We start from the raw sequence: 12,771 nt of genomic DNA, 5'->3' as shown, positions 1-12,771 counted from the left end.
TGTATCTGCCACTTTGTTGCATTCACATGTTGGTTCTAGGAGTCATCTTCTAGAGTCACCTGATTTGTCTCCATAGGTAACCCTGTCCCTGCAAATAAAGACAGCCCTACTCCTTTTCCTAGCTGGATGTCGCACATTCCCTTTTCTTGCCTTACCCCGCTGATTAGAATCTTTAGTTTAATGCTCAACATTCCAGCCGTGTTTCTGATCCTAGGGCAGAAGCAGCCGGTCCTTCTTCAGCAAGTAAGTTATAGCTGTGGTTTTGGCTGACAACCTCCATCGGGCTGAGGAGTCTCCTTTCTACCTTCTCTTAGCTGAGAGCTTTGGTAATAAATGGCTGTTGGCTCTTGTCAAGGTCTTTTTCTGCATCTGTTGAGATGATCATATGGTTTTTCAAACTGACTGCTTTTTGAAAATGTCAGGCTAACTACGCATATCCTTAAACCCTAGTTGGTCATGATGTATCATCCTTTCAGTGTGTTATTGGATCTGATTTGCTACAGTCTTGCTTAGAAAAGTTTACACCGATGTTCATGAGGGGTACGGAGCTGTAACTTTCTTTTCTTAAAATGTCTTTGGCTGGTCTTCAGATCAAGGCAAAGCTGGCCTCATCATGAGTTTGGAACTATTCCCTCCTTTTCCATTTTCTAGAAAAGGTTGTCTAGAATTGATTTTATTTTTTTCGTAAAGGCTTGGCAGGATTCACCCGTAAAGCCACATGGTCCTGCAGTCCTGTCTGGGGAAATGTTTTGAACTAAAACCCTGATTTTTCTTAGCAGAGAAAGCACTATTCCGTCTGTCGATTTCTTGAGGAGGTTACATCTTTCAGAAATATGCCCATTTCATCTAAGTGGCTGAGTTTAAAGAACCGTATGGCGCATCCTCTGAGGATCCTTGTTGTATCTCCAGAACCTGCCCTGCCGTAGCTCTCATTTCTGACACTGGTCATTTGTGTCTTCTCTCTTTTTCTCCTGATATTTCTGGGTCAAGATTTATCAGTTGCACTGATCTTCTTTAAAAAAAAAAATCAGCTTTTGGTTTCATTAGTTTTTCTTCTTGTTTTTATGTGTTCCATTCCTCTCATTTTCCCTGATCGTTCCTATTTTGTTTCTACTTACTCGGGGTTTAGTTTGTTATTTTTCTAGCTTCTCATGGTAGAGGCTGAGGCTGACTAGAGGCCATTCTCGTCCCGGGCACACAGGCGCCCTGCGCTGCCTCCTGAGTCCTGCCCTTAGCACAACCTACACATTCTGATAGGCTGTGTTTTCATGTTCATTAGGTTCAAACCAGGTCCTGATTTTCGCTTGGATTTCTTCTCTGACCCCGTGCTCTTTGAAGCATGTTACTAAGTTTCCAAATATGTGAGGATTTGCCAGAGATCGTTTTATTCCTGATTCTCCATCCACTCTACGGAGGTCAGAGGCCATACCTCCTGTATCACCTGAATCATCTCAAACATATTGGGACTTGTCCTACGGTTCAGGACACGTTCTGTCTTGGGGGACATTCTGGCCGTGTTGGAAAACAGCACGTCTTCAAGTTGTGAGGAGGACTAGTCTAGGAGTGTTTATTAGGTAAACCTGGTTGAAAGAACAGTTCTGAGAAAGTCCTATTCACTCCTTGCTGCTTTGCTTCTATCAGCTTCTGAGATGGGGTATCAACCCCCCCCCACCACCCTCGATTCTAGTTATAGATTTGTCTCTTTCTCCTTTTACACATTATTCATGATTTTTTTTTTCCTTTTTGGCTATTGGGTTTGGAGTCATATTTAGAGATGTATCAATTTATGAATCAGTAGTCATTTAGATACTCCGTACCTTAGAGGATTGGAGACAGAGTGTTTCTGTTATTTTTCTAAATAGGCTATAATTTGGGATTTTATGTCTTCTTCGACAGAGAAAGAGTTTAAAAGCCAGGAACACCACCAATCAAAACAGGAGAAAACTGAATCCGGTTCCAACAAAATCAGAACCCCGTCGGGGAGGCCTTGCCCACCCAATTTCCAAATGAGCCCGCACACCCTTCCGAAGGCCGCACATCAGGCAGAGGGAGGCTCTGGCAGGAACACCTGGCTGGACACGGCAAACACCCCATCACACAAGATCAGATCACAACAGGCGATAAAGCAGGAACAGCAGGGAACCGTCCGGGTGGAACCGGCCCAGGTGTGTCTCTTTGCTACAACTAAGGAAGCGAGACGTTTGTCAGAAGCTGACCCGCTGCTCTCGGGGGAGGGGGGGCAGCAGAGGCAGCAGACAATGGTCTGTCTTAGTTATTCTCTGCGCGGTTCAGAGGCTCTGTAACGAGCAGGTGCCGCTTTTTTAATCAGAAAAAAAAAAAAAAACCTCATGACATTGGAGAGTGGACGTGTCTTGACAGTGTCGTGAAGGACACAAGCAGTGGAAGGATGACCGCAGGGCAGGGCGCTGGGTGGGAAGCCGGACCGAGGGTACGGGGGGCGTTTCGTGGGCCCAGGGGCAGGGCTGGGAGTCGAGTCAGGCCCAGGTCATCTCGAGGCTCGCAGAGGCCTCTGGACGGCAGCCCGGAGGGGGCGGACACCTGGGCTCTGAGCAGGGCCGCGATCGGCCTGGTCTCCGTCCGAGGTCGGTGCCTTTGCCGGCCCACTCACTGGCCACACAGATCGGGTGGCAGCAGTGAGGCCAGGGAGGGAGTGGCAGCGAGGGCATCCTTGGGGACGACCGTGGGGCCTGAGAGGAGGGGACAGAAGTGGGCGGTTCACAGGAGAGCCGACGAGAAGGTTCTGGTCCAGGGGTTCAGGACGTGCCCACAGAGCCCATCCAGGCCCCTGTCCTGCCCCGCCAGGCCCCCGCCCCCACCCAAGGAGTCTCGGGCCCTCAGCCTGCGAGATGCAGGGGGAGCCCCTTCCCCACGACCCCGAGGCTGCACGAGTGACCTGTGCTGACCCAGGGGGGTCGCCTGATATTAGAACCAAAGCTTCCTTAAAAAGGCCAGGAGGGCACCTGGGACCCTCTTGTCCTGAAGAAGGACCCTCTGACCCGGGGTGACCGAGGTGGGACATGGACCAGCATGTCCCAGAAGAGCCTCGCCTCGGGGCCACACCAGTCCAAGGCCCCTGCTTCAAGGCCATGGGGGGGAGGGGGGCTTATTACCGACACTCATTCCTGGGCCCCCTCCCAGCCACGGGGACTCGGACTCGGGAGGGGCAGGTCTCTGAGTCTGGGTCAAAAGTGAGGTCCCAGGTGACTGCGGGGACGCCCAGGGAAGTTCCAGCCTGGAATGTCACTGCCCAGCCCCTGGCGGCAGGGAGCCCCCAGCATCCTCGCTCAGGGACAGCTGTCACCAGGAGGAGGGCTTCCGTTTCTGATGCCACGAAAGGCCTCTGCTGGCAAGTTCTGGAATAGGCACACCTCCCTCCCTGAGCTCACCGGACAGGCAGGGCATATCCCTGCGGCCGAGCGGCAAGCAGGTGGCCCTGGCTTTGACACAAAGGCCGTCCAGGCGCTGCCCACGTGAGGGGGTCACAGCACAGACTTTGCGGCCCCTGAGGACAAGAAGCAGGACCTGGAACCAGTGCCTGGAGCTGGCAGCTGAGACTCCACGGCTCCACCTGGGCACCCCAGAGGCTGAATGCAAACCAACAATGAAGCAAAACAAAACCCAACCAATCCTGTGCCCCGGCCAGTGCGGGTGAGCGTGGGGGGAGGACACCGTTCCCCTTGGCCTGTTTCCCTGGAGCATAAGTAGGAAGTCTGCTCGAGGGGCATGTGCCGAGGCTGCGTTTCCATGAACACGGCAGGGGTCATCTGGAAAGCCCCGCACCTGGAATCCTACACCACGGATGTCCCACGGCAGCTCCTGGCGTCTGCTTGTGCCAGCAAAAAGGTCACCTACCAGAGCAGTGCCCCCGCAATCGGAGCACGCAGGAGCCCACGATCACCACACCTCCCCTGACCGTGACCTGAGCTCTCAGACCCACGGCAGGCAAGTCACCGGGAGGAAGCGTCAGAGAAGGTGAGGTTACAGGCAAGAGACGATGAAATAAGCAGCTTCGAGGGACTACAAACTCCAAAGCTGGAATGTGAGTCACAAGAAAGATGCAAGATGCTGTGACCAGGCGGATCCGACCCCACAGAGGACACACAGGAATGAAAGACAGGCAGCAACTAAACACAGATCTCAGCAGGCGGCACATGTGAAAAGCTAGGAGCCCGGATGGAGTTACTGAGGATGCAGCACGGGAGACAGAAGGTCCTGGACACCGCAGAGGCGGATGGATGGGGCGGCCAAGCTCACGTTGCCGCGGGAGGTCGGAGCAGTTGGGGAGGTGACATTCTATGATTGGAGGGTGCTGAGTTTCCCGCCGATGAAAGACCCGAACCCTCAGACTCAGAAACCACGGCGCCTCGTAGGCAGGACCTATGGTGAAACTACACAGCACCAACGTCAGATGGAAGGAATTTGGTCCCCAGACCGGGAAGGTAGGGTCCCGTTCAAAGGACTGGGACAGGGCGCCCGAAGCAGGGCTAGCCCGCCAGGGGGGTTCAGAGAAGATACAGATGTCAACCTGCAACGATGTCCCCAACCAAACCTCATCCAAGAGCAAAGGCAAAATGTAAAAGCTGACTGGGCCATCAGCAGGCCATGCCGCAGGCAGCCCAGGCTCCAGGAAGATCACCCAAACTGAGCGGCGGGAAACCGGCAGATCCGTTGGCAAAAATACAAGCGGGTCTCCAGCGCCACCAACCAGCAGCTGGCACGGAGGAATGGTTACAAAGGCCAAACCCACTAGGGAGGGGGGGCCTGCGAGACAGGAGGTCACGCGGCTGGAGCCCCCGCGGAGGAGGCGGAGAGGTGGCGGGATGGGCTGAGGCTGCAGGACAGGGTCCCGTGGAAGCCACCAGACACGCTGGGCCGGCGGCAGAGCCCGTGGTGGCGGGAGAGGCAGGGGCATGGGGCTGGGCGGAGGCTGCAGGGGACGGTGGTGGCAGCCCGCAGAGAGGCTGGGGGTGGGGCTTGAGCGTGTGAGTCAGGGATGCTCCACAGAGGACACGGGGAGGCACGGAGCCCCTGTGGGCGGGTCCCTCCATGGGGCCGGCCCGTGGTCCTCTGAAACAACCCGAGGGTTAAATGGCCCGTCCGCCTCCACTGCTCCCCGACCTGCGCCGCCACATGGGGTCTCCAGCTGCAGAGCCCCCCTCCGCTGGTTTCCAGCTCCTCCTCCTCCCCAGGCCCCCTGGATCACTGGCACCACAGGCCCCCAGACTGGCCTGTGCTGGGTCCTGCCTGTGGGCCCTGCCCTCTCCCTGCACGTTACTCCAGCCATGCCACGCCTGGTGGCAGTGCAGAGCTGGAGGCTGAGCCCTGCCTCTCCCGTGGCCTTCCACCACCCGTGGGCTCCAGGTCACTCTTCTCTCCCAAGGCCTCCAGGCTCACGAAGGGCAGTGATGGAAACCGCACGGGCTCAGGGGCGGGCGAAGCCAGCACCCACCTTGCCAGCACAGAGACCACATGACACGCCCAGGACACCCACATCTCCACCCAAGATGCTTCTGCCCTCCCCGCTCCCCAGCCAGCTCTGCGCAGCCCTGACCTCACTGCCCCCCAAGAAGCCCTCCCAGGCCAACCAGCTCGAGTCACTGCCTGTCCCTCAGAGGCCGGTGCTCTGCCCATCTCCTCCCCCAGGGGCCGGGAGCCCCCTGTGCCTGGCACAGTGCAGGCCCCTGGCGAGTGGCCACCTGTGTGTCAGGACAGCTCGAGCACCCAGGTGACTGGTGCCTACAGGAGTGGGGACCCCTGCCACCCAGGCTGCTGTCACCACGAGCAGGCCCTCCCTGAAGACGGCCCCCTTCTGGGATTCGAGCAGCTGAGACCAGCTCTGCAGCCCACATGAGCAAGGCAGCTCTGCCTGTGATGCGGGCGCCTGGGGGTGACAGGACAGGAGTCCAGAGAAGCTTGGAGCCTGAAACAGAAGCACTGAGGCAGAGGAAACGGGGCAGCAGGCACCGCCGTGGGCAGGCAGGTGCCGTGGGGAGGCGCTGCCCTGAGCAGGTGGGTGCTGAGGCCAGGTGCCATGTGCTGGGATACAGGTGACTTTGCCCAACATGCCCCTCCACGTGAGGGCCAGGTTCAAGGCCTGGAGCTGTGGTGGTGGTAGGCCTTAGCATGGCTGCTCGCGCCCAGCATGCGGGGGCTGCGGGCCTTTCCCCATCGGTACCTGCCCAGGGCTGGCACCTTCTCCCACGTGAGGCTTCGGGAGCTCTGGGCAGAAGGACTCGGGAGAATCAGGTACCCAGGGATCGGGGGGGGCCCCTCAGGTCCCCAGGGCCCAAGGCGCCAGCTCGGGCTCCAGAGCCCCAGCGTCTCTGGGCTGGGCTGACACGGCGCGTCGGCAGGGAAACCTCCCCAGCGCGGGGCGCTCCACAAAGGCGCCGACCTCCCCGCACTCCTCCCTCGTTAATATTCCGCAGGCGTCACCGGTGCTTAATAACGCCCAGCAAGCTGAATGGACACATCGCTTCTGCGGCTCCGTGTTCAGCCGCAGGGAGCGATGCCCCTCCGGCGCCAACCTGCCCATTAGCATTTGCAGAAAGCTCCCATCTGCACCGCGACAATGGTCCTGCCCCAAATCCGGAGCTGTGGGCACAATTGTCCTTTGTGCCCATTCCAGCGGGCAGGCGGGGCGCGCGTCCCAGGGCCCATTGGCGAGCTGGCCGGGCCAGAATCCCGACGGGATGGGACGAGGCCCCGGGCAGCCCGGCGGGGTGGGTGCCCAGCCCCCCAAAGAGGATGCCTGCTGCCTTGGGAGCGGGAGAGGCCACCGCTCCTTTCCGGAAGGCTTTCTGCCCTCCGGCCAGCAGTGACCAGACACACAAGGACTCGCCCGAGTCAGCTGCCCATGAGCACAGTCAGGAACGGGAGGCGCTTGTCACCCTCTGCCACGCTCGGCAGGGACGCCATCCTGACAGCTACCTAGAAGCTGCGACATTCTGATGGATGCCGGAACATTCTGGGGGTGCCGGGAAGGGGCCCGAGAGAGGTGGGGTGGCCGCAGAACGGACAGAGCACAGAGGCACCGAGCGTCCAGCAAGGGACAGCTGCGGGCACACACAGGGCTGGCTCAGGATGCCCATCCCCACTCCACCTGGAACATGGGGCAAGCGTGGACGGCCTTTGCCTCCCTCCCAGACCTGAGGTGCCCGCTGCACGGCACGACGGAAGCAGGACCCGGCTCCCAGATGCCCAGGGCCAGGCCAGAGCCAAGGAGGATGCCTCCAGGTGGCAGGGAGCCAGTGGGAGCCCACGGGGGAACGGCAGGCATCCGCAGGGCAGAGTGAGTGGTCTGTGGAGGTGTGGGCATGAGGACACCCCGAGGCTTCACCAGCCCTGGGGCTCTGGCTGAGCTCAGGCCCTGTCCCCACCCGCTTCTCACCAGAATTGTCACAGCCATCCACCGAGAAGTGGTCAGGCCTCTGCTCCTCCGACGCGAGGTCACATGTGATCTGCGGGACCGCCAGCGTCTTCTCCCCCGGACTCAGCCCGTTGTCCTTGTCCAGTTTGAATTTCTTTTTCTTTACCTAAAATACCAGACAATAAGCCTTCTGTTCTTGGGCATCCTCAGCCAGGCCCCAGGCTGGCCCCGGGACGTCCACTCCAGTACCCTTGGGGCGCCTGCCAGGGAACCGGGGCTCTCACCCTCACACGGGCTCAGTGGGCTGCAGCGAGGGTGCCACCGGGGGGACTGCTCAGTGCCTTGGGAGCTCACAGCCCCAGGGGGCAAGTGGCCAGAATACTAGCAAACAGATAAACATACAGGCCACACCAGGGCAGGTGGTCAGCGGGGCTTAGAGAGGGGATGGGGCAGACAGGAGGTGGAGGCCGTGCTGGCACCTGGGAGAGGACAAGCAAGTGCAAAGAGCTCTGAGGTGGCTGGCACCTGGGAGAGCTGTGTCCCCGAGGTGGGCGTGGGCGAGGCCCAGGAAGGAGTGCTGCCCAGCCTGACTGCCCTGCATCTACCAGACTGAGCTCCCTGTCCTGTGCCCGTGAGGCCCCCTGCCGCCCCCTGCCCAGCACAGAAAGCCCAACAGCAGGCCCTCTCAAGAACCTTCTCTCAGCAGTCAGCTGGGACCTCACCCATCCCCTTCTTGGGGCGCCTGCTCTGGGCCCCCACCGACCTGGGCTTGGAGCGGCCAGTCCTACATGCCCCGGAGCCTGGGGACCCCGGGGACGGTGGGAGCCCAGCATAGGGCACACACCTCCAGCACCCACAATGGCACCAACACCCTGCCATGGGCCACTCTGGGCTGAAGTGCCAGGGTCAAGTCCTGGCCCCGAGCCGTGGCCATCGCAGTGCCCCCCTCCCGCTAAGGAGTGCCCGTCCCGGTGGCCGCTGGGCTGGTTACCATGACAGACTTCTTGGGCTTGGGGCTGGGGGAGAGCAGAGCCTGGCTCCGCGAGGGCTTCCGGACGTAGATTTTCCAGGTGGAGGAGTCGGGGTTCTCAGCCGCGTAGCACCGCCACGCCGTCTGCAACCGGACGGAGGGGCTGTCAGCTGCCCCTGAGCAGCGATGGGCCACCCATGGAGCCGCAGCCCACCCTCCCTGCCTGGGCCCCTCCCGGTCCCGGCGGGCCCCCCGGGCATCCTGCCGGCCAGCACTCCCCTGCTCGGGGCCCCTTCCTGCACCAGGCAGCTCACAGGCTTGCGCTCTGTCCAAGCAGCTCGGACAACGTGGAGGCCTCTGCCTGCGAACCCCCGTGTGTCTGCTCCCACCCCCACCTGCCTGGACCCTGGCGATGCAAAGACGCCTGGACGCCTGCCTCTCCTTGGGGCGCACTGGGTCCCCCGGTGTAGACAGCCGCAGCGCAGGGGTCGCCTGGGAGACCCAGCAGCACAGGGCAGGGGGCCGTGGAGGAGCAGGGCCCCCCTGAGAGGCCCGAGTGTGGGACCCTCGGCTTCAGGGAGCCTCCAGGCGGCGTGTGGGTAAAGATCAGGCACTTCCCGCCCGGGGGTGACTGGGAGGAGGAGACCCCAGGGGAGCTTCCCGCCTCCGGCCTCTCCCACCACCCGCGATCCTGGGGCCGGGGGGCCTTTGCCGGGTGCTGTCACCTGGATGAGCGAGGCTGCCGCCGGGATCTGCCGGTTGAAGTGCTTCTGCCTCTGCTTCTGCTGGACCTTCAGGGCAAAACCGGAGCCGAGAATCCCCTGGAAGGAGCGGGGGCCGCGGCTCACATCCCGCAGGCCTGACAGCGGGCTGGGCACCGGGGCACCGTTGGCGCTGCGGGCCCCACAGACGAGGTCAGCACCTCTGGCCCAGCCGGGCAGCCCCCCGGGCCGCTCACGGGGTGCAAGGGCCGGCTCATCGCGAGCGCAGCTCCCTGTCCACAGGGGAATCGAGTCCTACGTACCTGCACATGCGAACACACATTCTGCCAGAGCCACGTGCCACGCACACAGTGGACACGCACGACGCGGACACATGCAGACATGTACACAGCACACAGACCACCAACAGATCATACATGCGACACGTGCACGTGTACATGCCAATGCACGTGATTGGTACACCGACACGACACATGTATACACAACACAGACACGAGCACATAGTACGTGACGTGTAACACACATGCACACGCAGTACGTATGCACACGTGATGCGTGTACACGGCTACTACACACCTACACACACAGAGTGAGCAGTGGTGATGACTTCTAGGAAGGACGAGGATCAAAGCCCCCTCCAGGCCACAGCGCGTGGCCACGCCCCCTCACAAGCACACGGATGCCGTGTATGTGGTCGCGGGGTAGCCGCCAGTGGCACCGAGTCCCAACCCTGGGGCCAGAGATGAGCCTGCACCCACTACCTGCTGGGAAACCAGCCGGGCCACTGCCTGCACGTGTCACCAAGGACCCACGGGGGGGGGCAGGGCGGGAACAGGAGGACGGTGGCCACCAGGGGCCCCGGGGCAGGCGAGCTGGGGCAGCGTGTGCCCCGGGCGGGGGAAGGGTCCCTTGCAGGCCCCGCCCGCCCCCCAGCCTGGAGGACCGCCTACCGCCGGGAGCGCGAAGAAGGAGATGGCGAAGACGGAGAAGCAGGAGGCGATGGTCTTCCCCACCCACGTCTGGGGCACCTTGTCCCCGTAGCCGATGGTGGTGACGGTGACCTGAGGAGAGGAGGCGCAGGGTCAGCAGGCCAGCCCCGGAGCCCCCAGACCGGCGTCTGTCCCGAGCGCCGAGGGGTGGGGGTCCGCGCGCTTGACGCAGCCGAGGACGCACGCGTGCGGGCGGGAGCTGAGCGCCGCTGGAGAGCAGCCCGCCGGACATGCGGCCCAGGAGGCCTCCTGTCCCACGCCTGCCCTGTCCCCGAGGAGGCCTGCCACTCAGGCCACCCGTGTCGCTGTGCTCCGGCCCCCAGCAGGCCAGAAGCTCCCGGCGAGGCCCACCCTCCACAAAGAGCCCGGCCGCGGATGACACGCCACTTCCTGACGCCACCCTGGGCACCAGATGTTTCATGTGTCCTTGTATTCGGAGAACCAGGCGCAGCGGGAACCTTCCTCTCCGTGGGGGAGCTGTCCGACGGGGTGCGTGCCGGGACAGTGGGAGTGGGGGCCGCCGGGAGAGCCCCCCCAGGCCCTGGGTCGGGGCCGGGGGGAGACGCCGGGGCTGCACAGCCAGCTGGACACACACGCATGCACGCGGACAGAGACAGGCACACGTGCCAGCTTGGGCGCCCCGGGGCAGAGGTGAGCAGCCCCCGGGAGACCGCAGGGACCGAGGCCTGAGCAACAGCAGGACTGTGGTTCGGGCCCCGAGTCACATCAAAGCACACGCGCTCCAGCCTCTGGGACCAGGCGCCACAGCCCCGTCGCCACCGCGCCCACCCAGTGCCCCCCGGACGTCACTCTCTGTGGTCCTGCCGTCTGTGGCCGCCACACAGAACAGTTCCCCGCAATGTCACGGTACCTCAGACACACGTCCCACGTGCGCCAAGCCACCTGCAGCCAGGCCGGCCCACGTGCCCCGGCGCCCGCCTGCGTGGGTGACGTGGAAACAGGGCTCTCTCTGTACCCGCACGCACATGCCAAGATGCACTAAGGCAGCCACGTGGCACACACATGTGTACGTATCTCGCCCCCACATGGCACAAGGGCCCAGCTCTCTCCAGGCCCCACCCCTCACACACACACATGCTGCAGGGTGGACCGGACTAGCCTGGGGCCACAGGCAAAGCTGACGGCCGGCAGGTAGCAGAGGGGGTCTGGGAACCCAGAGCCCCCCACCCGCTTCCCCAAGAGGGTCTGTGCCCCACGTGTGAGGCCTGGGTGGTGGCTGCCTGGGCACGGGGCAAAGGCAGGGCAGGACGAGACGGGCAGCATCTTCTGGAAAACGTCGTCGAATTTCTGGGGTGACCCGCTTTAAATCGCGAAGTTCTCTCTTCTAATGGGGGGGGTCAACAGATCCAAGCCACGTAAGCAAAAGCTTCCTGGGGCCTTCAAACCTGGATAGGGGGGGACGGGTCCCAAGACCCACGAGTCTGAGAACGGCGGCCGTGCAGGGAGCGAGCAGCAGGCTGACCTCTGAGAAGGCACCACTGGGGACGAGAGTGGGGCCGTCCCGTCTGCGGCCAGGACACGCAGGCCTCGAGGCAAACCACTCGTGCGGCGACCTTTTAGCTTATCAACGTTAATATGCCCCCAAAACTCACCCCTGGCGACGAATGTGTGTGGGAGAGCGAAGGGGCTGCCGGGAGGCGCGGGGGGCAGAGCAGTGTGGCTGGCACGGTGCCCACCCCCTTCGCAGACAGGAGCACAGGAGGCCCGTCTGGGAGGCGCTCTGCTGGCCAGGCAGCGGGACGAAGCGGCCAGGTGTCCCCCACCCCCGCCAGGGCACACCCCTGGCCTCTCGGACCCTGTCCCAGACCTCCTGCGTCAAGTTAACAAATCCTTGCAGCTCTTTGAGGAAACAGCCCGACCCCAGAGAGCAGGCTGTCTTGCCGAATCCACAGACCCAAGCAGCTCAGGAAAGGGCCCTTTACAGCCGGCGTTCGGCGCTCAGAGCTGCCCGACAGCAGGCGACCCAGGCCCCAGGTCTGCACCAGCTCGGGGAGACAACTTGGCCGGGGTGCCCCCGCCTGGCAGCCAAGCATGCAAACCCGGGGCACGTCCCCCGCCACCTGTGTCTCCCCTTCGTGTCCTCATGCACATTCCCAGGGACACGAGGCGGGAGAAGAGCTGCCGGTGTGTCCTGAGAAGCTGGCGCCAGTGCCGTTTCATGTCCCCCTTTTAAAGCGAAGGGAGGCCCCGCTCCAGAGGGTGGCATCAGCTGCAGCCGCTCCACGGGCAGGACCACCTGTCCAGTGGCGGGGGGGGGGGGGGGCGCCAGGACTGGAACAAGGACAGCACCAAAGTGGCACCAGGGGTGGCAACTCTGTTTGGCAAACTCGCCACGCTGTGAATTCGGGACCATCTGACCGAGGGTGAAACTGAGGCCGGGGTCTCGCCAGTGCTGAGTGACCAAGCAGGCACCAAACCAAGACTGGCACATCCTGGGCTCCTGAGTACAACGCCAGGGGGCTGGGGACACAGCCAGGGCAGGGAGCTGCCGTTCCAGCGGGTCCAGGCCTCGGCCAGCCTCGGGTCACCAACCTGCCTGGAGGAGGCTGGCAGGACAGTGCCAGGGAGAGAGGGCAGCTGGGCGGGTGGGAGAGGTGTGGACAGAGGGGAAACCGGGTGGGGGCAGGGCTGTCTCAGGGCAGCAAAGGGTATGAGGAGCTGGCCCAACACTGCGGTCGA

The 12,771-nt window shown here is 62.1% G+C and overlaps 1 protein-coding gene across 1 annotated transcript in view; it reads right to left on the bottom strand.

Annotated features, from left to right (window-relative positions):
- The window catches only part of KCNQ1 (potassium voltage-gated channel subfamily Q member 1), a 314,470-nt gene that overhangs the window by 209,653 nt on the left and 92,046 nt on the right, over positions 1-12,771 (bottom strand). The window contains exons 7-10 of the mRNA XM_047774975.1: positions 10,033-10,143; positions 9,086-9,181; positions 8,382-8,504; positions 7,412-7,556 (exon numbers count right to left, since the gene is read on the bottom strand). Of these exons, the coding sequence (XP_047630931.1) occupies positions 7,412-7,556; positions 8,382-8,504; positions 9,086-9,181; positions 10,033-10,143 (475 nt within the window). The remainder of the gene's footprint in view (positions 1-7,411; positions 7,557-8,381; positions 8,505-9,085; positions 9,182-10,032; positions 10,144-12,771) is intronic.

This window comes from Phacochoerus africanus, chromosome 4 (genome assembly GCF_016906955.1).
Source record: "Phacochoerus africanus isolate WHEZ1 chromosome 4, ROS_Pafr_v1, whole genome shotgun sequence".
Classification (NCBI taxonomy): Eukaryota; Metazoa; Chordata; class Mammalia; order Artiodactyla; family Suidae; genus Phacochoerus; species Phacochoerus africanus.
This window is presented reverse-complemented; position numbering and strand designations above follow the sequence as displayed.